At 35.5% G+C, this 26,903-nt stretch overlaps 2 protein-coding genes across 3 annotated transcripts in view; one reads left to right on the plus strand and one right to left on the minus strand.

Annotated features, from left to right (window-relative positions):
- Positions 1-21,549, plus strand: part of usp53a (ubiquitin specific peptidase 53a) — a 54,909-nt gene extending 33,360 nt beyond the window's left edge. For both annotated transcript variants that reach the window (XM_065288902.1, XM_065288901.1), the window contains exons 13-18: positions 1,829-1,963; positions 4,897-5,617; positions 6,243-6,310; positions 16,480-16,531; positions 17,233-17,939; positions 20,537-21,549. In XM_065288902.1, the coding sequence (XP_065144974.1) occupies positions 1,829-1,963; positions 4,897-5,617; positions 6,243-6,310; positions 16,480-16,531; positions 17,233-17,939; positions 20,537-20,613 (1,760 nt within the window). In that variant the 3' untranslated portion in view covers positions 20,614-21,549. The remainder of the gene's footprint in view (positions 1-1,828; positions 1,964-4,896; positions 5,618-6,242; positions 6,311-16,479; positions 16,532-17,232; positions 17,940-20,536) is intronic.
- Positions 21,550-22,814: 1,265 nt separating this feature from the next.
- The window catches only part of frem1a (Fras1 related extracellular matrix 1a), a 39,649-nt gene continuing 35,560 nt past the window's right edge, over positions 22,815-26,903 (minus strand). The window contains exons 29-37 of the mRNA XM_065288900.1: positions 26,751-26,823; positions 26,493-26,639; positions 25,776-25,969; positions 25,636-25,683; positions 24,011-24,163; positions 23,798-23,926; positions 23,539-23,654; positions 23,113-23,198; positions 22,815-23,031 (exon numbers count right to left, since the gene is read on the minus strand). Coding sequence (XP_065144972.1) covers positions 22,832-23,031; positions 23,113-23,198; positions 23,539-23,654; positions 23,798-23,926; positions 24,011-24,163; positions 25,636-25,683; positions 25,776-25,969; positions 26,493-26,639; positions 26,751-26,823 — 1,146 coding nt within the window. The 3' untranslated portion in view covers positions 22,815-22,831. The remainder of the gene's footprint in view (positions 23,032-23,112; positions 23,199-23,538; positions 23,655-23,797; positions 23,927-24,010; positions 24,164-25,635; positions 25,684-25,775; positions 25,970-26,492; positions 26,640-26,750; positions 26,824-26,903) is intronic.

Consider the following 26,903-nt stretch of genomic DNA (forward strand, 5'->3'; position numbering starts at 1 on the left):
TGTTCAGTGGCAAACGGGTCTGTATGGCATACTATTCACAAGACACAAGAAAGCGCTAAAATCGCAAACCCGACCGTACGTGCCAACCCGTTTGACTAAGGCTGGAGGCCCCATTGTCGTCGTTAGTGCAGGTTCAGTGACAAACGGTGGCCTAGTCTTAATGTCTAGTGACATATCAGGGCCATTTCATTATTAATTGAGACACATTTCTTACATACTGTTCATTTAAAGTTCTGCATAACTTGAGTGACTGGTGACAGGTGGATGGCCGCTGGTGTCACTTTTGTCGAGCTAGGCGGGCATGGTTTTAGCAACCAGGTTTAGCACTTCAGCTCCACCCACATTTCCCCTCTTTGCCCATTTTTGGTTATCTGGTAGTGATGCGTGGTAATGCTGGCGATGGCCAGCTCTGCCCCTTTTGGACTTCAAAAATGCTCTTCAGAAACTTATGGGTGATGTCACAGACACTAGCGTAGGCGTAATTCTTCATATTAACTGTGGACATGTTTCATTTAGTTTGACAACCAGAAATGTTTTCAAATTCTTGAGCTCAATGCCAGACTAACCCCAAACTATCAACTTTCCCAGTCTAACTCTATTTACGTATATTAAAAAAACTTTTTGTATCTTTGCCTAGTCCTACTTTTAAACATGGGTTTGTTGTCTAAACTAGCTCATGGAAAGTGTTGAATGCTCTCTCATCTGTTAGTCACTTTGGATAAAAGCACCTGCTATATGAATAGATGTAAATGTTAATATTGATAATATTAAACTCTAGCAAGCTTCTTTGGGTACAAGTGGAACTCATAATTTCCATCTTTAAAATAAATGCCACGCGTAGTATATCTACTGCAAAAACATTGATACAGCTTAAAGGCGATTGTCTTATTCTCCCCGTCGTGGCCTATATCCGAGTGAAACGGTTCTGACGGAGCTTGACTTGAATTCTTGATCGAGAATTGATTTACTACGGGTACCCCAGTTTCCTCCCACACGCCAAAAACATGCAAGTTAGGCAAATTGGAGATGCCAAATTGTCACCCCACCACCTGTGTCTGAAAAAAACTTGTGTATGGATTAACTGGGTCCATGAATATAGCCATAGATGCTGGGATGGCGTAAAGAAATAAAGGAAGAAGAAATACATTTAAAAGTTACATTTCATTTGGTCTACCTTAGACATTTCATCCCTATTACAAGAATCATCGTCTCTCTTTACCCCACTAGCCATGGCCTTGATAAGTCTGCATTGTTTGAGGGCAATAAATGTTCACTGACCACTGTCTTTCTCTGTCTCTTTCTCTTTACGTCCACTGCGCTCTCATGTAACACTTCATTGCTTTTTCGCCTTCAGCACAGCAAAAATGTGGAAGGAACAAACACACACACATACACATTGATAGAAGTTAAGGTTTTTATGCTTGGCTGTCCTTCCCAGAAGCCTCAGGGTTGTATTTAAGGAGTGCAGAGGGCACACTTTCTCCCACCATCCCAATGATTCTTTACTTCAAGTGTACTCTGAAGCTTTATTTTAAGGGTGCTACGTATGGATTTTCCAGCGGAGCAATAAAGCACACTTGACACCTTTTTAATAGCCGCATTAACATTTCAGAATTTCTATATAGGAAACCACAACACTCTGTATGTGATGTATGGCCATTTATGGGTTTTAGATAATGAATTCAAGCTATAAAGTTTTATTATCTCTGTGGGACATTCATACAAGAAGAAACTAATGTAGCAGAATTTCTCAATATTTAAAACGATACAAACCACAGTCTTGGTGAAAAGTGGTGTAAAATGTTGCAACCTGTTGTTTGTTTTCCAGTGAAGCTGAACTTTGATCCGAAGAGTCGATTCAGAGAGATTTTGAGGGAGTTGCCTAAAGATGGCCGTCCCGCCAACGTTATAAAGAAGGATTCGGACAGGTCACAGGCCAGACCGGACACACAAAGACGCCGCGGTAAGAAAACAGACTCAAACAGACTTGCATAAAAACTATTTTGGGCAAAATAAATCACGTATGATGCAGGGTTTCAGCTGTCAAGAAAGAACTGAAAGTATTAGGGAATTTTCATAATGGTGATATCAAATTCTGGAAAACAAAAATTGAATGAAAGCCATTGAAATCTTTAGAAGAATAGCGATGCTTTTTTATTACCTCTTTTATTTTTTTATTAAAATGTACATTAATTTTATAGTTTTAGTGACATGGCTGTGTCTCTGTTTACTGTTTACCCATGCAAAATATTCAAAACTATGCATTGCATATATAGTGTGTCTTTACTCTTGTGGCAAATAATACCCTTTTCAAAGTCTTTGCGGACTTCTTTAAAGAAGAGCAGATTTATGGCGGTGACACTCCGAGCTTTTAGCAGAGCTTTGGAGTGGAATAAACTGCCTTAGTGTGCTTTGCTGGTGCTTACGTAACCTTGGGTCAGTGAGAAGTGTTAAAAATACAGATTACCTCTGACGTGAGTCCACTGATCTGTGCTGGGCAGCTAGCTCTTCCAGTGCGCTGTAATGTCATTTTTTTTTTTAAGATGTAAATTGTCTTTTATGTTGTGGTGCTATTTACAAAAAGAGTTTGATATGTGGAATCATAAACTTTTATTTTTTCTTATTTTCATTTAAAATGCATTGACCGCATTTTAAGAAAATCAGTATAAAGTGCCACCTCTTCATGGTCAATCCCAAAGGCTTATCACATTATGCATGGGTCATGTGACCAACATTACTATCTCATTAAATTGGTCATAAGCAGTAAAATCGTGCTTTGCAAGCCAAGCTGCTTGACTTTCCTTCACCCTTGGTGAGCTGGTACATGTAAATGGCCTACTAATGGCTATTAAAGCATGCATATCTTTGACCAGACTGCTGCCGCCTTGTACAGAGTTAACTGTGCAGGCTGAGAATTCATGAGGTAATTTGCATTTTCAGTGTTTTTTTTTTGTGCGCCGTAAGACAAAGACGCATTAATGAGATCATCATGCTTTTATTTTAAAGCTTGTTCTGCGTAACGGTATACAGTAGTAAACTTGGCAATGTGGCACCACAGCATTTGAGATTTGCACTGCTGCAGAGTTTCTATGCCAGCTCATTAACAGTGCCAATATCAGCATTGTCCTGCACAAAGAGAGTCGCTAGTCCACCTTAACAAGAAGAAAGGTCATCCAGGCTATTAGTGCAAGACCGCATTTGTGAAGATGGATGATTCTTATCTGTAGACTAGTAGCAAGTGTAGCATTTTAAAAATCTGACTTTGGGAAATCACTGTGTATCTTTTTGTTGATTGGATGCTTGGTTATTTTAATGATAAAAATAAATTCTGTAAATCCTGTTGGTCTAAAAAACTGTGTATGAATACACAATAAAATGCTAGGTTATTTTCAACCCATCTTTGGGTCAAAAAGGGACCAAACTATTGGGTTGTAATTTAACCTATGCTGGGTTGTTTTAACCCAAAATGCTGTGGTGTTTTATACAATTGTTGGGTCACATATAAACATTTTCTCGGTTAATTTAATCCAAGGATGGGTTTGTCCCTTTTTTACCCAACAGTGGGTTGAAAATAACCAAGCCATGACGTGAAGTATACATCCCCAAATTCTGCCCCAAAATAATGGTGTTCCTATAGCTCAGTTGGTAGCATTTTGGGTATGTATCCCAGGGAACGCAAGAACTGATAAAAATGTCAAGTTTTAATGCACTGTGAATTGTTATGAATAAAGTAATTTGTAGTGTTGTAGTCAAGACCACCTAAACCGAGACCAAGCCATGACCGAGACAAGACCAAGACTTTAAAGGGTCTAGACCAAGTCAAGACCAAGACAGGCGGAGACCAAGTCAAGACCAGTGCAAGTCACTGCATTAAAACACTTATGATAAAATGTGAAATATGCATATGATTAGGCACTTGTTGTCTGTGTGCGTGCGTGCGTGCGTGTGTGTGTGTGTGTGCCATCAGATAAGTTGATCAAATAATCAAAGGCATTGCAGATATGTGGGAATTTATCTTTGTCTATAAGCAAATAAAAGTGAACAAACACTAAAGATATGAAATTTAACCATTTAATCTGAACTGTCTTTCCATGGCTTGCCATCCACTTAACACAATGGAGGTGTTTTTAGTAATAAAATTTAAAAAACTATCATTGGGAGAAACTTAAACAATGCTTAAACAATGCCAACATCATAACCTGAATAAACTGCATAAAATTAATGATAAAAATACATTTGTGATATGCACAGCAAAAAATGATTTTCAAGAAAAAAAATTCTTAGTATTTTTGTCTTGTTTTCAGTAAAAATATTTAAAAATTCTTAAATTAAGATGCTTTTTCTTGATGAGCAAAACTACCCAAGAAAATAAGTCTAGTTTTTAGAGCAAAAATATCAAATTTAAGTGATTTTGTGAATAAAACAAGCAAAACAATCTGCCAATAGGGTAAGAAAAAAAATCTTGAACCTTTTTCTTAAATACTAAATTCAAGAAAAATTCTAGAAAAAATTGCTTACCTCATTGGCAGATTTTTTTGCTTGTGTTTTTTTTCACAAAATCACTTACATTTGATATTTTTGCTTATTTTTGCTTATTTTCTTATATTCTTAATTTAAGAATTTTTTGATATTTTTACTGAAAACAAGACAAAATACTAAGAATTTTTTTCTTGAAAATAATTTTTTGCAGTGTGCATCAGCTGTGGTCTTGACCGGTCTTGAAATAAAATTTCGAGTCCTCTTTTGTTCGAGACGGAGTAAAAATGCGGTCGATTTCAAGACGAGACCAAGACTTTTAAGAAGTGGTCTTGAGACCGAGACCGGTCTTGAGAACTACAACACTAGTAGCTACATGCATAATTTTTTTTAAAGTATGTATCTGTGTTTTTCTCCCAGATGTACCTCCTGAGAAGCCACATTCCCGCTCATTGTCCCCTCCAGAGAACGGTTTCAAGCATCTCGAGTCTCGGCTTTACTGCAGTCAGGGCAGGGGGCCAACAAAGGGCGAGCGTGGGCCTGTCGACAGCACCCACCTCAACTATCAGCCGCGGTCCCAATCCCAGCCTCGTGTCCCGGTGCATCCCCCCATCAGCAGTCAACCCCGGAGAACAGATCTGGGCAACGGCTACGACACGGACAGCAGTCAGGATTCTCGCACCTACGAAGTTTCCCGTGGCCGTGCCAACAAGGCATGGAGACCGATGCGAGAGGCCCTCAATGTCGATAGCGTTATTAAAAGCGACGGTTATCAAAACTACCAGAACTCTCGCAGACAGGCCTCGAATAACGAAAGCGAGTTGTCGTCGTGGAGCCGGACCCGGTACGAGGAGCGCAAACCTAAGAGTTTAATGACCATCTATGAGGATGAGCAGAAGCAGGATATGGGCAGCAAGAGTTCGCTGGAGTCAGAAGGCCGTGGACCTCCGGAACAGGAAAGGGTGAAAGGAACGGCCAATGCACTTACTTTACGAAACGATAACTGGAAGATCCAACGCACAGAGTCTGGATACGAAAGCAGCGATCGTCTCAGCAGCAGCTCGGCTAACCTGGACTCTCCCGTGGTGGAGAATCCGAGCAATAAAGAAATGCACTCGATACCAGAAGTACTCTTGTTAAGGTAAGAAAGAAAGCAATCAGAACATTTGCATTTAAACAAGACACACGGGGACATAAAGTCACCGTAATGGTGACATAAATGTGATCATTATTAAATTTATACCAAACCCATTTCGTTACGATGTAAACCAATTTACACAACCCTGCTTAATTGCATTTGGTTCTCTGTGGTGTCCAGAAGAGTGTGATTGTGGATTTGAAAGCTAAATAGTGGGATTTCTTGCTCTCATTATAAATGTCATTAATTTCTAGACAAACATCCAATGTCTGATATGCTTTTTCGATGACGGTAAATCTTTACCATGACTAAATCCCTCATTAATATAATTTAAGAGAAAAAATTCATACAGTCACAAGAGCGATTACTATTTGCACTAGATAAATAAAGCTGTGTCGGTGTGCTGCTAATGCAATGTTTTACCAATTGAGATACACAAAGATAACACATATCACACATACTGATCAAATTTATCGCTTTAATGCAATGCAAGTCGCTTTGAAAAAACATCTGCCAAATGCATAAATGTAAATGTGTTTACAGGGTACCATTCTTTGTATCAAAGTTTTTTTATCAAGCAGTAGCCTCTGATATAACACAGTGAAAACGTTGTGCATTGTATTTTTAGGGACTTGAACTACCAACGAAGGTACGAAGAATTAAAGGGAGAGATCTCACCTTCGTCCATCTCTTACGGTAAATGTCCTTTTTAAAATTATACTTGGGGAATAATGAAAAAATCGTATGAGAAATCTGGCAGGATGGAAAAAGTTAAAGTTCATTTTATTTGCACAGCAGATTTACAACACCCACTCGACCGTACACTCAAAGTAACCATACCGCAGAAATCAATACGAAATCACTGCAAATGCACACTCCCCCCCCCCCCCCCCCCACACACACACACTTGAGCCTAAAGTGAGGGACTACCAGCAAAGCATGGTCGCAAGATCTTAGGCTTCTGGATGGAGTGTATGGATAAAGAAGTTTTCTTTTTTCCCACAGGTTTTTGAAACTCTTGAAAGTGTGAATCTGGGGAAAAAATTCAAGGTCCTGGGAAGTTTTTGAAAATATACATACAGGTCATTGAAAGTGCTATTTTATGCAAGAAGATTTCTGGAAAAAAAATCCATATTATTCCCTGCGTAGTGTAGGATGACATCATAAAAATTCTAGACTTTTTAAGCACACGTGCTAAACTGTTCGCTTTAAATGTTTTTATCTTCTGTATGCGAATGTTGATTCATACCAAAATGCTTTTTTGCTTAGTTGTGTTTGACACATAAAAACGTCTCGAGTTACGTATGTAACTGTTGTCCCCTGAGAAGGGAACGAGACGCTGCGTCTCTCTTGCCATACTTCCTAATACTTCCTTAACGCCGTCTTTGGCAATATTTCAGATATCGACGTCTTGGCTCCCGCATCACCCTGTCTTTGCTGTTAAGCCTCACCATTGGTTGAATTTGATATACACATTCAGATGCATTTACCCCTGGAGGCGTCCCAAAGTGTCACTGCAGTGACGCAGTGCGAGTTCCCTTAAAAGGGAACTGTAACAATGTATCTTAAAAGGTAACACGATGTAACCTTGCTCTCACTTAAAATGTGTCCCCACATTTAGTCCTTGAATTTGCACCTGGAAAGTCTTTGAAAGGTCCTTGAATTTGTAGTTAACTAAGGTGTGGGAACCCTGAAGTTTAGAAATATAGTCAGGATCCTAAGTTATGTAGTTTATATACAAAAAGAAGAATTTTAAAATCTATTCCCTGGCGAACCCACAGCCATTGAAGAGTAAAATATTTATATTTACACTTTTGTAGAAATGTGGCTGCAGTGTTTTTATGTATAAAATATTTGAGTCCGAGTCAATTAAATTTTAAATAAAATTTTTAATTTTTTAAGTTATTTTGCGGAGCCAGAGTCAAACTGAAAGACTCTGTTGTGCCCAGCCAGACAGAATACTGAGCTATACTGTAAGGGAGAGGTGGCATTTGTACACGTGCCTAAATAATATGCCATGTGTACCCGCACCAGTCCATCATGGGTGGTTATCAGCTCTCGTGTGCCAGATAAACTGCTGAAGCGAAGGGTGCAGATGAGGTCGTGCGCAAGCACCAATGGTTGTCAACGCTTAGAGGTGTTTGTGTGCAAGTGTTGTGATGGTCGTGATGGGGGATTGTTTACCCCCGGTTAAAGGTGGTTTATGGGGACTTTACGGGCTAAAGAAGTGAAGCAGAAAGGACAGCTTAAAGGGACGTGTCCTGGACTCGATTTTAAGAGGTTTTTTTTGTTACTGCGGGGTGAACGGCAATATGGGGTTAGTGGGACTGTGATGTCCTCTTTTGACTTAAAATAGGGAATGACCAGGGCTGTTTCTGATTTTGGGGGTGTATTTAACGTTTAGGATTTTTAGATGGTCTTTATCTTTTACTGCAATCTTTTAAAAAATTAAAAGGGTTTCAACATTTTTATTATCTGCACCTCTGTCTATTTTAAGGGAGAGGTATTTTAAATATTTTGTTAACATCCCAGACATTCAGTAAACAGTACAGTTAAACATTGCCCCTATCTAAAGTGCACGGTAGAGATGTTTTCTTTGCAGTTTCTTGCATCATCTTTTTTTTCAATGCCAACCGTCTAATTTTCTCCACACTCTCTTGTTCTTTTGTTTGGTGTGCTTTGTGCTCCCAGTTTTCGGTGTGCCAGGTGTGCTTTTTGTCCCATAAGATGTTTGAAAAGGTCAAGTCAGCGAGAGCCGCCGAATGTTCAGCCTGCTAAACAGACTGCTGCGTGTTGTTTGGTTTCCTTGGTTATGCAGAGACCTGACATTTTTATTTACTTTGTCCTCATAGCATTTGGGGTTCACTGTAGATGCCGTAAAGGCCAAGAATGTTTTACAATCAGTGTCTGTCTAAACACATTTCCACCTGTTTTACAAAGTGAGATTTGTCTTGATAACATGAATGATATTGGGCATTACAACTTGCTGCCTGTAAAAATGAAATTAGAAGAACCGCACCTGACTGGTGTTGAAAAACAACATATAATAGAACAAACATGAGACGATACACTATACCAATATAAAAATACATTTTTATTTATATAAGTTATGAGTCCATGATTGACTAAGCAGTCGGTTTAACTATACAAGTAGATGCAGCAGAGTAATTTTAATATTGCATAATAATATTACACATTAGATTATTGGAGTAATAATATTGCACATTGGAGTGACAGTTGCACATTGGTTGGAGTAACCACGGTACCCGCTGAGTCTTAAAAGTTTTGAAAAAGTATTGAATTTCATTTTCCCATATTAAGGCCTTAAAAGGTATTGAATTTCACCTCAAAGTCTTGAATTTTTCACGAAGGTCTTGATTTTGCAAATGATCAATAGATTTGTATGCTGTTAATTCAGACACAAAACTCGCGTGCACAAAAACCACGCGCGAGCGACAGGTACGAGCGCAGAACACTATCCATGTTTGGAAAAGCATCTTAGCGAGCGCGCAGAACACTATCCACGCGCGGGAAAGCATTCTTGCGTGTTCACAGAACACTATTCGCGCGCTGAAAAACATCCTCCCGAGAGCGCACCTCTGTTCAAAGCGCACAAATGCAGTCAAGCGAGCAAAGTAAAAAGTTAAGTAAAAAGGCTGGGATGATAAAGTAAAGGCTGGGATGAGCGCTCGTTCGACTTTCTCTATGCGCTCGCAGCTGCACAACACGCACTTGCTCGATCAAGTTGACTTTGGGACTGTGGGGGCGGACAATGACGGGAATCCTCGCACCTGTGATCGGTTGTTTGATTGAATCAGTGACACACACAATCTTCTGTTCCACAATCCGTCTCTAGTAAATCTAGGTAGAAAAGACATGTTTTAATATGATCATTATGTCGGAGAAGGTCATTTATATGTTAAACAATAAGTCTTGTGTGATCCATGCAATAATAAGCTGCAACAATAACGCAAATTTGAAAGCTTTTATATATTTTGTTTAATGTTTAATTAGATAATATCAACTTGCAATACATACTATAGGCTACATATTTACAATGTCACACTAAGTTAGCATTAGAAAACTTTAGTATGGTCCTGTATAAAGATTAACAGAAAAGATTGACAGAAATGAGCTTGTGTCCAGTTTTTTGTTTGGTGCAGTGAACAGATCTCTTGTCTTTTTAGGGTCAAAATAGCATTACATTTTAATTTGTTGTTGTGTTTGAGGGGTTTTGTTTCATTTGCCATAATATGGTTAATTTTGTTTGTCAGTATTATTCTGGTTCAGAGAATTACTGATGAGTGTTATTAGATGTTGTTGTTATTATCTTAACTATCCTAAACAGCACAAAAATTAATACCTTAAAATTGGTGTTATTGTTTGGTTTGCGGCCTATTTCATGGATCAAACAAGGCTATTGTTTTAACATAAATTACCTTATCCGACATAATGGTCATATTAAAACGTGGCAGGCTGCACAAGATAAAGAGGCGGGCCGCATGTGGCCCCTGGCCCTCCAGTTGCCCATCCCTGATTTAGGGATTTTCAAATTTACAATAAATGTACATTTAAATCTATTAAATCTATTTGATTGTTGGTTTTGATTGATGGGTAAAGATAATAGGCCGTTTGGGCCTTGGACTCAGCCTTTCAGAGGCATGTTGTCAAACACTTGTAAATAGTAATTATTTGAGTTATATTACGTTATTTAAAATGATTTATTCTACCCGAATGGGTGCGATGTAGGTATTAAATTTCATTTGAAGTGGTATTAAAAAGGTCTTAAAAAGCCTTGAATTTAGGTTTGGCAATCCTGGGGGTACCCTGAGTAACAATATTGCATGTCAGGGTAATGATAATGCATGCTGTGGTAATAGTATTGTACATTAGAGTAATAATATTGCATATTTGAGTGACAGTATTGCACATTGGCTGGAGTATTAATATTGCACATTGGAGTATTAATATTTATCGCTGGGGTAATAGTATTGCCCCTGTTATAAATAATTATATTGCATGTTGAAGTAATAATATTGCACATTTGAGTAATAATATTGCCCGTGGTGGTAATGATATTGCACATTGAAGTAATAATATTGCCTGCTGTGGTAATGATATTGCACGTCGGATTAATGATATTGCACGTTGGAGTAATAATATTGCACGCTGTGGTAATAATATTGCACGTTGGAGTAATAATACTGCCTGCTGTGGTAATGATATTGCACGTCGGATTAATGATATTGCACGTTGGAGTAATAATATTGCACGCTGTGGTAATAATATTGCACGTTGGAGTAATAATACTGCCTGCTGTGGTAATGATATTGCACGTCAGATTAATAACATTGCACGCTGGAGTAATAATACCGCACGCTGCGGTAATAATATTGCCCGCTGTGGTAATAATATTGCACGCCGGATTAATAATATTGCACGTTAGAGTAATAATATTGCACGCTGTGGTAATAATATTGCACGTTGGAGTAATAATACTGCCTGCTGTGGTAATGATATTGCACGCCGGATTAATAATATTGCACGTTAGAGTAATAATATTGCACGCTGTGGTAATAATATTACACGTTGGAGTAATAATACTGCCTGCTGTGGTAATGATATTGCACATTGGAGTAATAATATTGCCCGCTGTGGTAATGATATTGCACGTCGGATTAATACCATTGCACGTTGGAGTAATAATACCGCACGCAGGTAATAATATTGCTCGCTGTGGTAATAATATTGCATGTTGGAGTAATAATATTGCCAGTTGGAGTAATAATATTGCCTGCTGTGGTAATGATATTGCACGTTGGGTTGTTAATATTGCACGGTAGAGTATTAATATTGCACACTGTGGTAATGATATTGCACGTTGGGGTAATAATATTGTACATTAGAGCAATAATATTGCATATTTGGGTAACAGTGTGGTTGGAGTGTCGTTATTGCGCGTTGGTTGACGTTGCGGTATTGTACGTTGATTGGTGTGGCGGTATTGCGCGCTGGTTGGCTTGGCGGTATTGTGCGCTGATTGGCGTGGTGGTATTGCGCGTAGGTTGGCATGAGAGTATTGTACTTTTGTTGGAGTGACAGTATTACCTGTTGGAGTAATGATATTGCAGTTTGGGTAGTAAGTCATAATACTAAACATTTGGACATTGAAAAGCAACCAGGTAAAAACTATTACACTTGTCTGTACAAGGTAGATATGAAACAGACAAGGTGGACACTGTACTTATTATTTTCTATTACTTCTAAACTTAAAAGGGGCCAAGGTTGTATAGAGAGCATATTATTTATATTTATTTTGGGTTAATTATTCAAAACTAAATTTGCTATATGAGTTTATAGCTTTGCTCTTTTCTCTATGCTGCATTAAAACTATGAAAAGACATTCTGTATGTTCCATTTAAATTGTATCATGTTGCGCAGTGGAAAATATTTATTCTTAGACATCAGTAAATATTTTTGACAGCTTGAGAGATCCAGTTCAGTCTTGTCTATTACGATGCATATATTTATATTAATACTTGGAAGCATCACTTGGCAAGTAATTGCTTATGGTATCATATTCTCATTTAGTTTTAAAATACAGTTATTTTACGATATTTGCTATATTTTACCGTCGATGTGTTTCAGTTGGGGCATCAGAATTTTGCAGCTGAACTTTTTTATAATCCTGATTTACTTCAAGACCAATCAAACCTAGAGAACAGGTGTGTGTCTTTCAGCTGTTGAGTTGGCAGAGATCTCATGCTGACTGGTGAATTGTGGGTAGAGTTTGACACCACTCCTTTAATCTGATCTGCTGCCCAGCAGAGATTTCACTGAACTTCTGAGGATACTCATGTCTGCACCTATGATGCCCATCTGTGTGCTCATTTCCTCACGTGTAACACTGGCTTTATGGATCATTTATTAGTTATTCAATGAATAAGAGGTGATTAATATGTACAATGCTTAACCAAACCTTGTGTAAATCTGAGAGCACCTCGCAAGCGACTTTGTCACTGTGTGTCTGTTTCGATGAGGTTGTTAGGAGGCGTTCCTAATTCTGGTTATCCTAGTAACAAATGAGTTACTGTCCTCTCAGTAATTGATCATGGATGGATGACATGAACTCTACTTTGAAGTTGCTCCTTAAAGCAATTTGCATTAAGTTGAATTTTGCGCAAATTTGTCACATAGCCACCAACGTCACTGGCCGAAAGTCTCTAAGCTTCCATTGAAATTAGCAAAAAATAAGAAATTAACAAGATTGCAATGCTCTGCCATTGCTATTCACTAGCGGTGTGCATGCAGCGCAAAGATTATATAAAAGTGCAATCTTATGACATCAGCTGTTAATATGATAATTGTCCACTTTTGCCGCCCATAATAATTATGTGCCAATATTTACTAACACCTGTGTTTGAATCACTTGTATTTAATTGGCTGAACACCACACCATCTGTTTTAAAATAACTACAGCTTTGTTGTAGCTCCGCAGGCAACACCTATAGTCATTGGTTCAGTTTCCCTAAATGCTATTTTGTTCATTGTTAATATGTGTTATGTTAACAAATGAAACTTAATTGTAAAGTGTTACTGATACTTGTTTATCAGCTTGACAAGATTGCAAGTCATAGCCATTAAAAGAGATTCTTTACATGGAGCTTAGCAGCTTTAACATGACAAGCCAAAAAAAAAAAGGAAAATGGGGTCTAAAGTCCAATCCTCTCATAATTGCATGCTGGCCCAAGGGATTTAGTGTTAATGCGCTGGGAAAAAATCAGAAGCAAGGGAAAGAAATGTGTTTATGCATCGCACACACACAGCTGGCTGAATGACAGGGGTCTGGAGATCAGGACCAACCACTGTTTCAAAGATGAAGAATTCTCCTATTTAGTCTTTAAACATCAAAGTGTGTATAGCTACTTAAGGAGTCATAGTGTTTTGTTTTAAGTACACTATAAAAAATCTCTTGCACTTAAATTTGAAAGATTAATCAACTTTAATTTACAATTCATTTCAACTTTCTTGACCCATAATTTAAAAATATGCAGCATTTTTGTCAAATCAACTTATTTTTATGTTACTTTATTATTTTGCTATTATATTTATGTTAAACAATTTCAGCTTGATTTTATAAGTTATTTCAACTTTTCACAAGCAGAAACTTAAAATAGCTGGTTGAACTGACTTGCGAAACCAAGTTGTTTTAATTTCATTATGAACATTTTTTTTCAGTGTAGTGACTAGCTTTAAATTATAATAATAATTAAATGTAAGCTTAAGTTATATTAATTTTTTTCATATTTAAAAGCCACTCCTCACTAGTCAAGAAAGTTAAAATTAATTGTAAATTCAAGTTGATTAATCTTAAAAGTTTAATTGCAACAAGGAATGTTTTACAGTATATACTTTAAATTTTTTGTAGTCAGTTTGTAGTTTTTATAGGGAAATATATGACCTGTAATGTGTGTACTACAGAGTTAGTACACTGTAAAAAACAGCATTTTTGTCAAATCAACATATATTGTGTTACTTAATAAAAATAAGTTAAACAAATTTAGACTTGTTTTATAAGGTGAAAACTTTAAATAGTAGGTTGAATTGACTTGCAAAACCAAGTTGTTTTAACTTTTTACAGTGTGTGCATTCACAGAGACTCATCTCGACACAGAAAGAAAGTGGTTTAGTGCCCTCTAGTGTTTGCAGATATTCAATATCTTATTTAGATTTTGTTATTATGTTTGCTAGGGCGTTACTATTGCTTATATTTAGGGTGAAGCATTGAAACATTTAATTAAGCCTGTAGTATGTGTCAGTTTCAGAATTTATCTAGACTTTAAAATGTTTGCCTTGTGTTTAAAAAATTTTAAGATACAATAGTCTTGTATTGAAGGTTCGGGATACCAGAATATAACACATTTGGAGTACGGCTCTTTTTGACTTCTCTTAGAAACACATTAATATCACATTAGCGAGTTTTGCTCCGTTAGGCTCCATTTTAATTTTCCTCTGAAGTTGTACATCTTGCTGGAAAACATTTACTAAAAAACTTTGAAAGAAAATGAGCATTGGTGGTAGCATGCTTGATAAATCCGACTCTTGTTTTTCCAGTACATGTGAGCATATCTTTGTATTTGGCTTGTGTCATCATATTTCCAAAATCCACCTGATAAACGCTATAGCAACACATTGATTATGAAAGCTTTTCTCCTTTAAAACACCACATTCCTTAACTCTCTGCCCACTTGGCCCGTGATGGCATTTACCCCTAAAGCTCATTGTTAATTAGCTATTGGCAGTTGATGAGGAGACTGGTTTGAACCGGATGGCTCTGCTTGTGTTTGTCTGGTTTAGACAGACTTTCTTCACAATACCCCAGCTTTAACCCCGTTATATAACATGTCTGGACTGTGAATTTACAGGCTGGACTCACCACCCGCAACACATCTGTCAGTATTCAGCCTCGCTCTGTGTGGACATGGGTTGCTTTTCATCTTTATAACATTGGTTCTTTAGTGCAAGAATATATGAAGAGTTTGGTTCCAAAACACAATAAATCCATTTTGATTAATTTGGGTAAAAATGTGTTTTCTATACCAAGAAAGTGGCAAGATGAAAAGCCCTATTTTCTGTTACAATCTTTCACATAGCATCTTCAGGACATAATAATAACATTACAAATTAAAATCTATGATTTGAAGATTTATAATATAAACTGATTGTTTCTTTTTTCAAAATGCTATAAATCTATTGAATCAATATATAAATGTGCATTCATCTTTGCCATGTTATATTCATTTAGTTGACTATTGGTATACACTGATTAATTAAATAAATAAACATTAATGGCATTAATCAAAACACTTACTTTGTCATATTAAAAACACTGTCATTGCTGCTGTCATCCTTGGGACGTCGTCACTGAACTTTATTGACAGCGATCAGCTGTAAAATATTTTGGTCCTGCTCGATTTGCGTTGACTTCTAGTAAAATAATGGAAAGTTTTTCATAAGATCCCCTGGGGTCAATGTGTTAGCATGACAGAAGCTTCATGCTGTCAGGAGAACAAGCAACCGGCATTTTTCCTTCATACGAGTGCATCTCACTTAAATTATTCGATTTTGATTGCTTGCGTTTCTCTTCCGCCACAGAAAGCCACCACATGTTTATCAATGTCATCAAAAGTATTATTTTGTTTTTGTTTGTTTGTTAATCACAAAGTACAAAGTAGATGAGGAAAACTAGGATTCTGTGTGTATTCAACGCGCTGCCATTGTTATTTACAATGCGTGGAATGGTGGGCTGTGATTGGTTAAGTGGATTTATTGCATTCTGCGGTGAATGAGGACTGCCGTTTATAGTGGTTTAGAAAAAAAGGGAGAAAAGATTACAAAATAGCACGACAGATATCGGATTTTGCGTAAAATTAAGAATTTACTTTTGAATACTTACCAGATACAATATTGATTTTTTTTTAAATGCCGTTTATTGCATTTTTGAACCAAACTCTTCATATATTAACATTATGAATGATTTGTGTTAAAGAGATAGTTCACCCAAAAATGAAAATGTTGTACAAAACCTGTATGAATTTCTTTATTCTGTAAATATTTTCATAAATGATGGTGAGGCACACGGTACCCACTGACTTCCATAGTAGGAAAACAAATACTATTTATAGTCAATGGGTACCATTTATTAAAATATCTTCATTTGTGTTCGACAGTATAAAGAAACTCATGCAACAACATGATGAACAGGGTAAATAATGATGACACAATTTTATTTTTGGGGGAACTATCCTGTTAATAACTCTGTAGCATATGTATGTATAATATATTTTAAATCTTTATTTTGTTAGGTGACCATCAAAAGAGAGCTCTCGATCATTCCCCAAGTCCTCTTTTTCCAAGGTAAGCTGTTGAAAAATGAAAGGTTACATAAAAGGGATTTAAAACAAAAAATATCAAACCAAGCCAAGTGGCATCTTCAAACATTTGATGCTGCGATTGACTTTTTCGCAAAACTAACCTTTTATTTACACACATCTTTACCTCTTTTTACAGACTTGATCCATTTGTTTTCACGTGTCAATATTTTTAGATTTTATACTTATTTGAAATGTTTTGTCTGACAAGGGTGCTTCTGTTCTCTTTAATTTACATATTAACATTCAAGCCACGCTGTAATTCTTTATGTCATGCAGTTTTATGCATAAATGTTATTTACATAAAATGTCTCTTCACAAGTATTGGGCACTATTTCTCCAAAATATATTTTGTGCATGCATGTTGTTAAAAGCACTTATGGAAGACTGTGAGTAGTACCTTACAGTGTCACTGGGACAGTACCCTTTAAAGGGGTCCTAATATGTACCAATTAGGTTCAGATATGTAAACATTTGGTATTTTGAGGTACTAATAAGCACAATTTGGTAACAATATGCACCTCTCAGGTACCAATATGAACTCTTTAGGTACAAAGCTGCATGTATGTTTTTAAAAATTGTACCACCCCAGTATCAGTTAGGGACCATTTCCCTGACAGTGTATTTATAGGCTTTGCCAAATAAATTCTTCTGTATAACTCTTCAACCTTGTATCTCCTCCTGCAGAAGACAAGCATTTAAATACAGCCCTGTTAAACAAAAGACTGATAAAACAGGGCGGGCAGATGTAGTCAATGGGAACCCCACATCACCTTATTTTTCCAAAACCAGCAGTTCAGAGTGGAACAGTTCAGATGACCTTGCCGGTCCCTTTTCCGAGCTGGACGATTCCTCCTCGCGCTCCGAAACAGCTCCTCACATTCCTTCTCTAAAATCACCCAACACTACCGGTCCACCGTTACCTCCTAAACCCCACATTCCAAATTCAGAAAACCGACGGCGCCTCTCACAGGATCCCTCTCCGCCCAGCCCTCAACATCCTCACCGGAACGGTTCCGCTCTATCCCACACAAGCCTACAGAAGTGGTTGGAAACCTCTGAATCAAACATGATCTCATCAGACACGAGCTCCAAATCTGGTTCCTCTGATCAGGAGAGGAATGATCTGTCAGCTAGCGAGGGTGAAGAGAAGTTCACCACCACTCCTAGAGCTCCAGTAGGCTCTCCAGTCATTCCCACCACTTATTTTTCTGTGGATAACTGCATGACGGACACATACCGTGCTAAGTACCATAAAAAAAGACCTGCTCTTTATATGGCGGCAGACTCTAGAGATCACACCTCATCTGGGGAAAGCGATTATGGGGAAAGGATTTCACCAATTCCTCCTTTAACACAAGCAACACAACAATCCAGAGCGATATCGGTACCAGGTAACATCAGTACCAAATACATAAGACATCTGCACTCATGTGTTTAGGGGTTAGCTGTATTGTGGTTAAACCAATATAAATGTGACTCGGCTTAAGTCTTTTTTGTGTGATTTACTGTTTTCTACATAATGAAAAGAACATTCGGTGAAAATATAACCTTGATTTATTTAATATTGACTGAGTAAGATCATGTCATAGATTGAAATCAATGTGAAATCAAGTCCAAAGTCTCAATCTAATGATGAGATTAGGAGCAAAGTTTGATTTCACAAACAGGGCCACATTTTTTTTATATTTTAAAAGTTTCATACAAGTTTCACTTAAATATAGTGCTACATAGAGACGAATAGTCATTTTTATATTATAATATTTTTAAATTGCAGTCCCATCTTTACTAGTGTGCATGTTACATTATATGCAATATTATATGTGGTCATAAGTAGCAGCAATATATTTATAGCAATAACCAACAAAACATTATATGGGTAAAAATAAAATTGTTTCATGCCAAAAATATTAAGATATAAAATAAAGTTTATAAATAAATATCGCTTAATCACGATAAATTGCATACAAAATAAAAGTTTTTGTTTGCGTAATATATTTGTCATTTTTATGTACACACATGCATAGAAAATTTTTATTATGTATATATTTTTTAATTATCTATAATATAAAATATCTAAATAAATATAAACATGTAAATGTTTCTTAAATACATGCATGTGTGTCTATTTATATATATACAAAATAATTACACACAGTGCACAGACATATTATGCAAAAACAAACTTTTATTTTGTATGCGATTAATCGCAATTAAAGTTTTGACAGCCCTAGTAAATATATTAAAAAATATATTTAGCATAAGGATCTCTGGGAAAAGATTAATCGTGATTAATTGCATACAAAATAAAAGTTTTTGTTTGCGTAATATATTTGTCATTTTTATGTACACACATGCATAGAGAAATGTTATTATGTATATATTTTTTAATTATCTATAATATTAAATATCTAAATAAATATATCCATGTAAATGTTTCTTAAATACATACATGCATGTGTGTGTATTTATATATACAAAATAATTACACACAGTGCACAGACATATTATGCAAAAACAAACTTTTATTTTGTATGCGATTAATCGCAGTAAAAGTTTTGACAGCCCTAGTAAATATATTACAAAATATATTTAGCATAAGGATGTCTGGGAAAAGATTAATCGTGATTAATTGCATACAAAATAAAAGTTTTTGTTTGCGTAATATATTTGTCATTTTTATGTACACACATACATAGAGAAATGTTATTATGTATATATTTTATAATTATCTATAATATAAAATATCTAAATAAATATATACATGTAAATGTTTCTTAAATACATACATGCATGTGTGTGTATTTATTAGGGATGGGCATGATTAATCGACGATCGATAATTGATCGTTAAGAATTTAGTCGATGACGTTAATTTGTTATTGATTAATCGAATACTTTTTTTTATCTAATGCAGGTTGCGTTGCCTAGCGTAGCATGTGTCTTGAAGCAGTTTGACCTTCCGTTTTGATTTCAAAAAAATAATCATGAAGAGGTCATGATTTTTTGGAACAAATTAAGTCAAATTAAGTTAAGAATGCGGCTCGCAGCTGCAGGTTCCGCTGCTTTAGAGCACCGCATATTTAAGCGCATATATCTTCCGTTTGTCTAACTAAATGTAGTTTAACTGTTTGCCACAAGTAGATCTTGTAATAAAGGTCTCATGGAGGAAAACGCGCTGTATTTTTTTATTCAACATTTTTGAATTATAAAAGTTAAATAATTATTTTTTATGATAAAAATATTAATGATTAATCGATAGTCGATCGTTAATTCTCCCGACGATCGACTAAAAAAATTTAATCGAATGCTCATCCCTAGTATTTATATATACAAAATAATTACACACAGTGCACACACATATTATGTAAAAACAAACTTTTATTTTGTATGCGATTAATCGCAATTAAAGTTTTGACAGCCCTAGTAAATATATATAAAAAAATATATTAAGCATAAGGATGTCTGGGAAAAGATTAATCGCATACAAAATAAAAGTCATTTTTTGCATAATATATGAGTGTGTGCTGTGTGTAATTATTATGTATATATAAATACACACACATTCATGTATGTATTTAAGAAACATTTACATGTGTATATATATTTATTTATATTTTTATATATTCTATATTATATATAAATAAAAAAATCTGAAATGACTATATGTATGTGTGTGTGTGGTTGAATATACAAAATAATTACACTCAGTACAAACACACATTTTGCTAAAAAAAAAAAATCACTTTTATTTTAAATGCGATTAATCGCGATTTAATCTTTTCCCAGCACTATAAGTAATATGTGTTGCTAAGGACTTAATTTGGACAACTTTACAGGTGATTTTCTCAATATTTAGATTTTTGCACCCTCGAATTCCAGATTTTAAAAATATCTTCATGTATAATAATTATAATAATTATATTCATGTATATTGTTTTTCAACATGAAATATATATTATATAATCTTATGAACATATGTTTTGTTTCAGTTCATGTTCCCAGTAAACCCGCTGCAAGGTGGAACCCAATTTCGGTAAAGGGCTTGGATGAACACGGCTTCCTATGATGACAAATCTCATCTGTAACGATAGCATATCAACATCATTCTGCCTAAGACATATAGCCCAGTGGACTTTAAATTGCCTTCCCTGGCAGATGGGTTTCTACATTTTGGAATCATGCCCTCAAAGAAAGAGTATATGTGACGGTGTAGATCATGTTTGCACATTTTTATGCCAAAAGTAACTTTTTTTTCTGAAACACTCCAGATGCAAGATGAGTCTAAAGACTAACAAACTAACACACATGAAATAATAAATAGCCTGATAGAAATGTAAAAATCTATTTTACTTTACAGTAGTTTGTTTTCTTTTAGAGGAATGCTGACTGCTCCTGGTTTACTTCTGAATGGGAACACTTTACAGTACGGTCGTATTTGTTAACATTAATGTATTAGCTAACATGAACTAACAATGAGCATTTATTAATCTTAGTTTGTTATTTTTTAGCATTTAGTAATACATTAGTAAAATCAAAAGTTGTAAATGTTCAAATTTGTTAATGCACAATGCTTATTACTTATTAAAGAATTTAATTAGCGTAACATTAACTAAGATTAATAAATGCTGATAAACTACATTGCTCATTTTTAGTTCATGTTAGCTATGCATTTACTAATGTTAGCAAATACGACCTTATTGTAAAGTTTACTCTTGAATAGTTTAACATTTACATGTTGAGTGGGGAGCAGAGCTGCTAAAATGTTCAATTGTATTTTCAAAAGGTGAAAGCTGCTACAGGTGAAACTGTACCCATGTTTAGTAAGACCTGCCTTGGGGAAGAGAAATCAAGCCTGGCTTAATTTATGTGATGGCCTTTGTTTGTTGGTTTAGATGTGAGAGGTTTTTATTTAGTCCCTGACCACTTCAAATATTTGCCTCTTGTTACTGATCTCAGTGTATTTTGACCAATGTGCACAGGTTTTTTGTAAAGGACACTGGAAAATGAAGTTGTATGTAAATGGTGGAATATGAAATTATTCGTGCAAACGAAAGTATGTTTGGTTTTTCTTTACATTTTTGGAACAAAACCAGTTGTACATTTGACATGTTTGTTTTCTTTGTATAATGACTTTTTGTATATTGCTAGACACCACTAAATAGTGCCTTATTTTTTGTATGTAAAGATGGGATAAAGGTTTTTTATCTGTAAAATGTTAACTTTTTAAAATCTTTTGCATAATGTTGTTCATTTCGATTGATTAATACATTTTAATAAACTGATTAATTTAAGCGTAGCATACAGTTGTTTTTTTATCTTAGTTCTCAAGTGATTATAGTTTTCTATATGCTGTTACCTATTTAACTTGAATATGTTTTCTGAATTTATTATTCTACATGGCACAGTAAATAAATATTAGATCATAGTTTCTGGGATTAAATTGACACACATATTCAAGCACAAAAATGTATGCGTTTAAAATGCAATACAAAATCGTCTCTAAATGACTTTGTGTTTTTTTTTTTATAACACATAACACAAGTGAGATATTAAATACATTCGATGGACTAAATTAAATATTATTTATATTCAGGAAATTCAAAGTTAGTTTGTCAGTTGACTCTATCCTGAAACCTGAAATAGATTTACTTAAAAATAAAGGATATTTACTAAATCAGATTTTTTTATTTTTAAGGTTAATTCATGGCAGAAAAACATAAACTGAACACCATCAGTACATCTGAGATTCTAGTCCCAAACTTTTATTCTTTAATTAAATTGATCTAATCTAATATCTAATTTTATGGGAACACTATTGGTCATTTTAGGATAAGAAACCTTGTTAATTGGTTTTCCCCAACTATTGTCTAATGAAATCAGTTTTAAGAGACTTTTATTTTGAAGTTGAGCTCCTTGCATAGACGGCATTTACTGGAAGTTATTGCATGTATTATAACAAGATTATCCAAACTAAAATGATACATATAAACATATCATACAGGTAGGTACTAAAAAAAATTCTTGTACATTGTGTGATTTTTTTTTTGGGTGAACATTGATGATCTTACAGCATAAAAACACGAACAGTAAAATAAATATGTAAAGATAACATATTTATCAGTAAAATATATTTACATGGCAGTCCTCTGAGTTAGTCAAAGTATAAAGATGCGTTTACAGCAGTTTGTTTGACACCTGGTCAATGTTATTACGTGTACACAAGTCATATGTGCACTAAGTAGTCAAAATAGTGTTGTGTTCATGTGATTTGGCATTTAATGAACTCATGTTTTAACGTAACAGATGTAGCGATGTCCTTTTCCTTTCTTGCAGTCTCTAATTTGCCATTTTGTTTTCCTCCAGACCAGGACACACCTCCTTGTTCCCTTTTTCTTTTTTGGAGGGTTCTGCCTCCAATTGGTGTATGTAACAGGCTCCCCATCAACCCACTCCCACCTGCCTTTACTTTCACGGTCATTTAGACCTGTGGATAAATAAGATAGAAACAATGTAATAGGATAATAAATATTTTAGGGTCACATCTGATTGAATAAAAACAAATTACCAATCCAAAATGGTTTTCTTTCGCCGAAGTCCCATAGCCAGTCCATATCCGTTTTTGACAAAATACTGACCAGGTTTCCATTGAATCTTGGGAAAATAAGCATTTGGTTAAAAGTCAGACATGGTGTATATGTGGTTTCAGGTTAGTCACAACAAGTCATAACCACAGGCCATCACTGAAACTGTGGTCACGAATAAATCGACAGAATTTTAAAGCTCTTTTAAAAGTGCATTGTGTAATGCAATATAATATTTTTAACTATGCCTTACAAATTATTTTTTTTTTTGTATTTTATTACTAGGCCTACATACACCGTTTATCAACATGCGCCATCATGTTTCAGAACAAAGCTTAAAAAACTGTAAATTTGATTTCATGTGGACTCAAAGTGAATTTAAAAAACTTTTTGTACTATAAAATGCTTACTTTTCCTTGCACGCGCGAGCTGCGGCGCTCCATGTGGCTTTGCGGTCTGTACTCCATAAGTAACAGTGGTTGCTATGGTACGTCCATCCTGAAGGACATTTCTGTGCTTTCACCGTCTGGATACATGCAGAGAAGAGAGAAAAATATTCAAATAATCTCATAAAGGAGAAAGTCCTCAAAAAGTAATGATAAAATAAGAAGACACTGCTATTTACATGGTCATTAGTTATTCTAAACTGTATAATCTTATGGTTAAGACCTCATTAGTAGGTGCCCAAGGCCTCCAGGTGTCACCACTACAGCGTAAAAGTTGTCCTGAGCTCTCATCATAACGGAGAAAGCCAGTGAGTTCTGGTCTACAGGGATTAGACGCTTTAGGTGAGATCCTCTGTGGATACAAATATGCAGATTTTCTTGCTTTATATAGATATTTGATAATGTGACATAATGAACACAATGACAAGGCCCTCACCTGAGTTGGGCGTGTGTTGGCCGACTGTAGTTTTGCCTCTCTGCCCGGGGCAGAACGCTGCTGCCCTCTACTGACAACCTGCACCTGTGCTTTTCTGCCCTTTACAGCGGCTGTGTTGTCTTCATCAACTGCCATCGATGTGATACCGTGATACTGTAAGTATGGCAAAGCATATACTAAAAAGTACATACTTTTAAAGGTTAAACAAAATAAATACATGTGATATGTGATACTGATTCACAAAACCAGTCATAAGGGTTCATTTAAAAAAAAAAAAAATTTATATATCATCTGAAAGCTGGAAAAAAAGCTTGTTTTTAGGGTAGGACAATATTTGGCAGAGATACTTGAATTAGAAATTCTTGAATTTGAGGGTGCAAAAAAAATCTAAATATTGAGAAAAAACGCCTTTTAAAGTTGTTCAAATAAAGTCCTTAGCATTACTTATGATAAATATTTTTTATGATGTATGTTTACAGTAGGAAATGTACAAAATATCTTTGATCTTTACTTAATATCCTAATGATAGGGGGCTGGTGTGGTCCCAGACCTATAAACATTGCAAAATTGGGAGAAATAATGTACAGTATCGCTTTGTGGAAGCTTAGCACAATAATTTTAAATTCATGTAGTATTTTAATAAAAAAAAAAAACAGGGACCCCTGTAAAGCAGAAGAATATAAATTAGGGGGGTCCCTGTTTTTTTATTTTTATTTTTTTGTTTAAATACTACATGAATTAAAAATGTTTGTGCTATGCTGCCATAAAGGGGTACTATACACATTATTTTTCCCATTTTCGCAATAAACTAATTCAAAAGATTTCTGTCTGAAATAAATGTAAACTCTCAAGTGCGCCTCACGCTGTTTTCTGGAGGAATTGACAGACGAGTCAATGTCTCTGCGTGTGGATTTTTTTCACCATGTTGACGGTAAGAATCTTTAGTTATTTTCGTAAACTTTAGGGTTAGGGGCTTTAGAAAAATAAAAGCCAAGGGACCATCCAATATCTTTGACATATTTCAAACACTGCCCATTCAATGTATTGTTGGTCGCTGCTATAAATATACCCTATGCAACCTTAAAACACATCATGAAAATGTGACTTTTTCCATGTTTAAGTGCTTTAATTGGGTCCCCGGTGTTGTATCAACATAGAAAATGTGTAAAAGATCAAGCCAGTAAATTAGTTTTGGTAAACCATTATCTGCAAACATGTGAAAAAATAAGTAATTGAAATTTGGCTCCACTTGTGATGTCAGAAGGGGATAATACCACCCCTTAAATCTGCACCACGTCACTGCTATTAAGTGCAGAGAACAGCTCATTTGCATTTAAAGGGACACACCCCAAAACAGGATATTTTTGCTCACACCTACAAAGTGGCAATTTTAACATGTTATAATAAATTATCTATATGGTATTTTGAGATAAAACTTTACATACGTACTCTGGGGACACCAAATATATATTTGACATCTTAAAAAATGACTGATATGACTGGTTTTGAGGATCACATATTTAAAATTGAATTGACACCTAATACCAAAATTATACTTGGACATATCCTAGCCGCTTTAACAAGATGCACATGTTTAATTCTGATCGTGTTTTTCTTCATCTTACTTTGTAAATGGTTTCAGATCCTTGACGAATGATTTCTGAAGGTTGAACCTGTGAATCAAAGTATTTGATCATTTATTACTGTAGGAAATCCCTTACTGCATGATACAAGAGTGTTACTTAGAAATGATTTTTAAACTTACCACTTTACCATTTCCAACGACTCGTAAACTTTTCATTGTAGAAGAGGGCGTCTCAGCTATTACATCACCATCGCCTCTAATGTATCCCTGAGAAAAAGGCAACACCTCCACCTGGATTGAGCCATGCTGAGGATGCGAGCCTGTCTGCATCTCTGAACCTTGAAGGTCAGTGAAATGGTTTTCACTGCATTGCCCTTCAAAAACAGGCAAATATTATAATTCATTAAAACACTTAACTAATTTATAACCTGTTTCTTTATTGCTAGCATTGTTTTATTTTAAAGGATAACGCCACCGTTTTTCTATATTTTACTATGTTTTAACCTCAACTTGGATGAATTAATACATCCCTATCTTTTTTCAATGTGTGCACTTAATCTTTGTACAGTGGTTCTTGAATGTGTTAGCATTTAGCCTAGCCCCATTCATTCCTATGGCTCCAAACAAAAGTTTTTTTTGTGCCATGTAACTACTCGTGTGACTTTAGGGAAAACATGGAAGTGTTTGGTGGCATCTAAATTCATGCCTGTTTGGATCCTAAGGAATGAATGGGGCTAGGCTAAATGCTAACACATTCACGACGCAATGTACAAAGATTAAAAGTGCATATATTGAAAAAAAGATAGGGATGTATTGATTCATCTAAGTTGAGGTAAGAACAGTAAAATATTGAAAAACGGTGGTGTTTTCCTTTAATGACATGTTTAATAGTCTTACCATTTCTATCCTTTATGAGGATGATGGCTTTTGTGTTGCCTCTCAGTACCGCACCCACTGGGAATGCCAAATTAATCTCAAATTTCTCATCAGCCTCTTCCAAAGAGTCCTGAACAATTTCCATTCTCCATACTTGACTGCTCATGCCTGGATAAAGAGACCATATGAGTCTTTATTATGTGTTTGATGCATGCATGCCCATTTATTTTGTCATTTGTTTAAAAAGTGATTTGTTATATAAACGTGGGTGGGTTGTACCTGGGTCGAACTGAATTAGAGATGAGGATCTTGCTTTGAAATCTTTTTCAGCAGATGCTGTTAGTTCTTTAACCTATGGGAGATAAAACATCTGATATTTATAAAGCAAGAAATAAAAATAACCACACAACAGGTGCCCATAAGAACAGTGAC

Source organism: Paramisgurnus dabryanus, chromosome 2 (assembly GCF_030506205.2).
Source record: "Paramisgurnus dabryanus chromosome 2, PD_genome_1.1, whole genome shotgun sequence".
In the NCBI taxonomy this organism is placed as follows: domain Eukaryota; kingdom Metazoa; phylum Chordata; class Actinopteri; order Cypriniformes; family Cobitidae; genus Paramisgurnus; species Paramisgurnus dabryanus.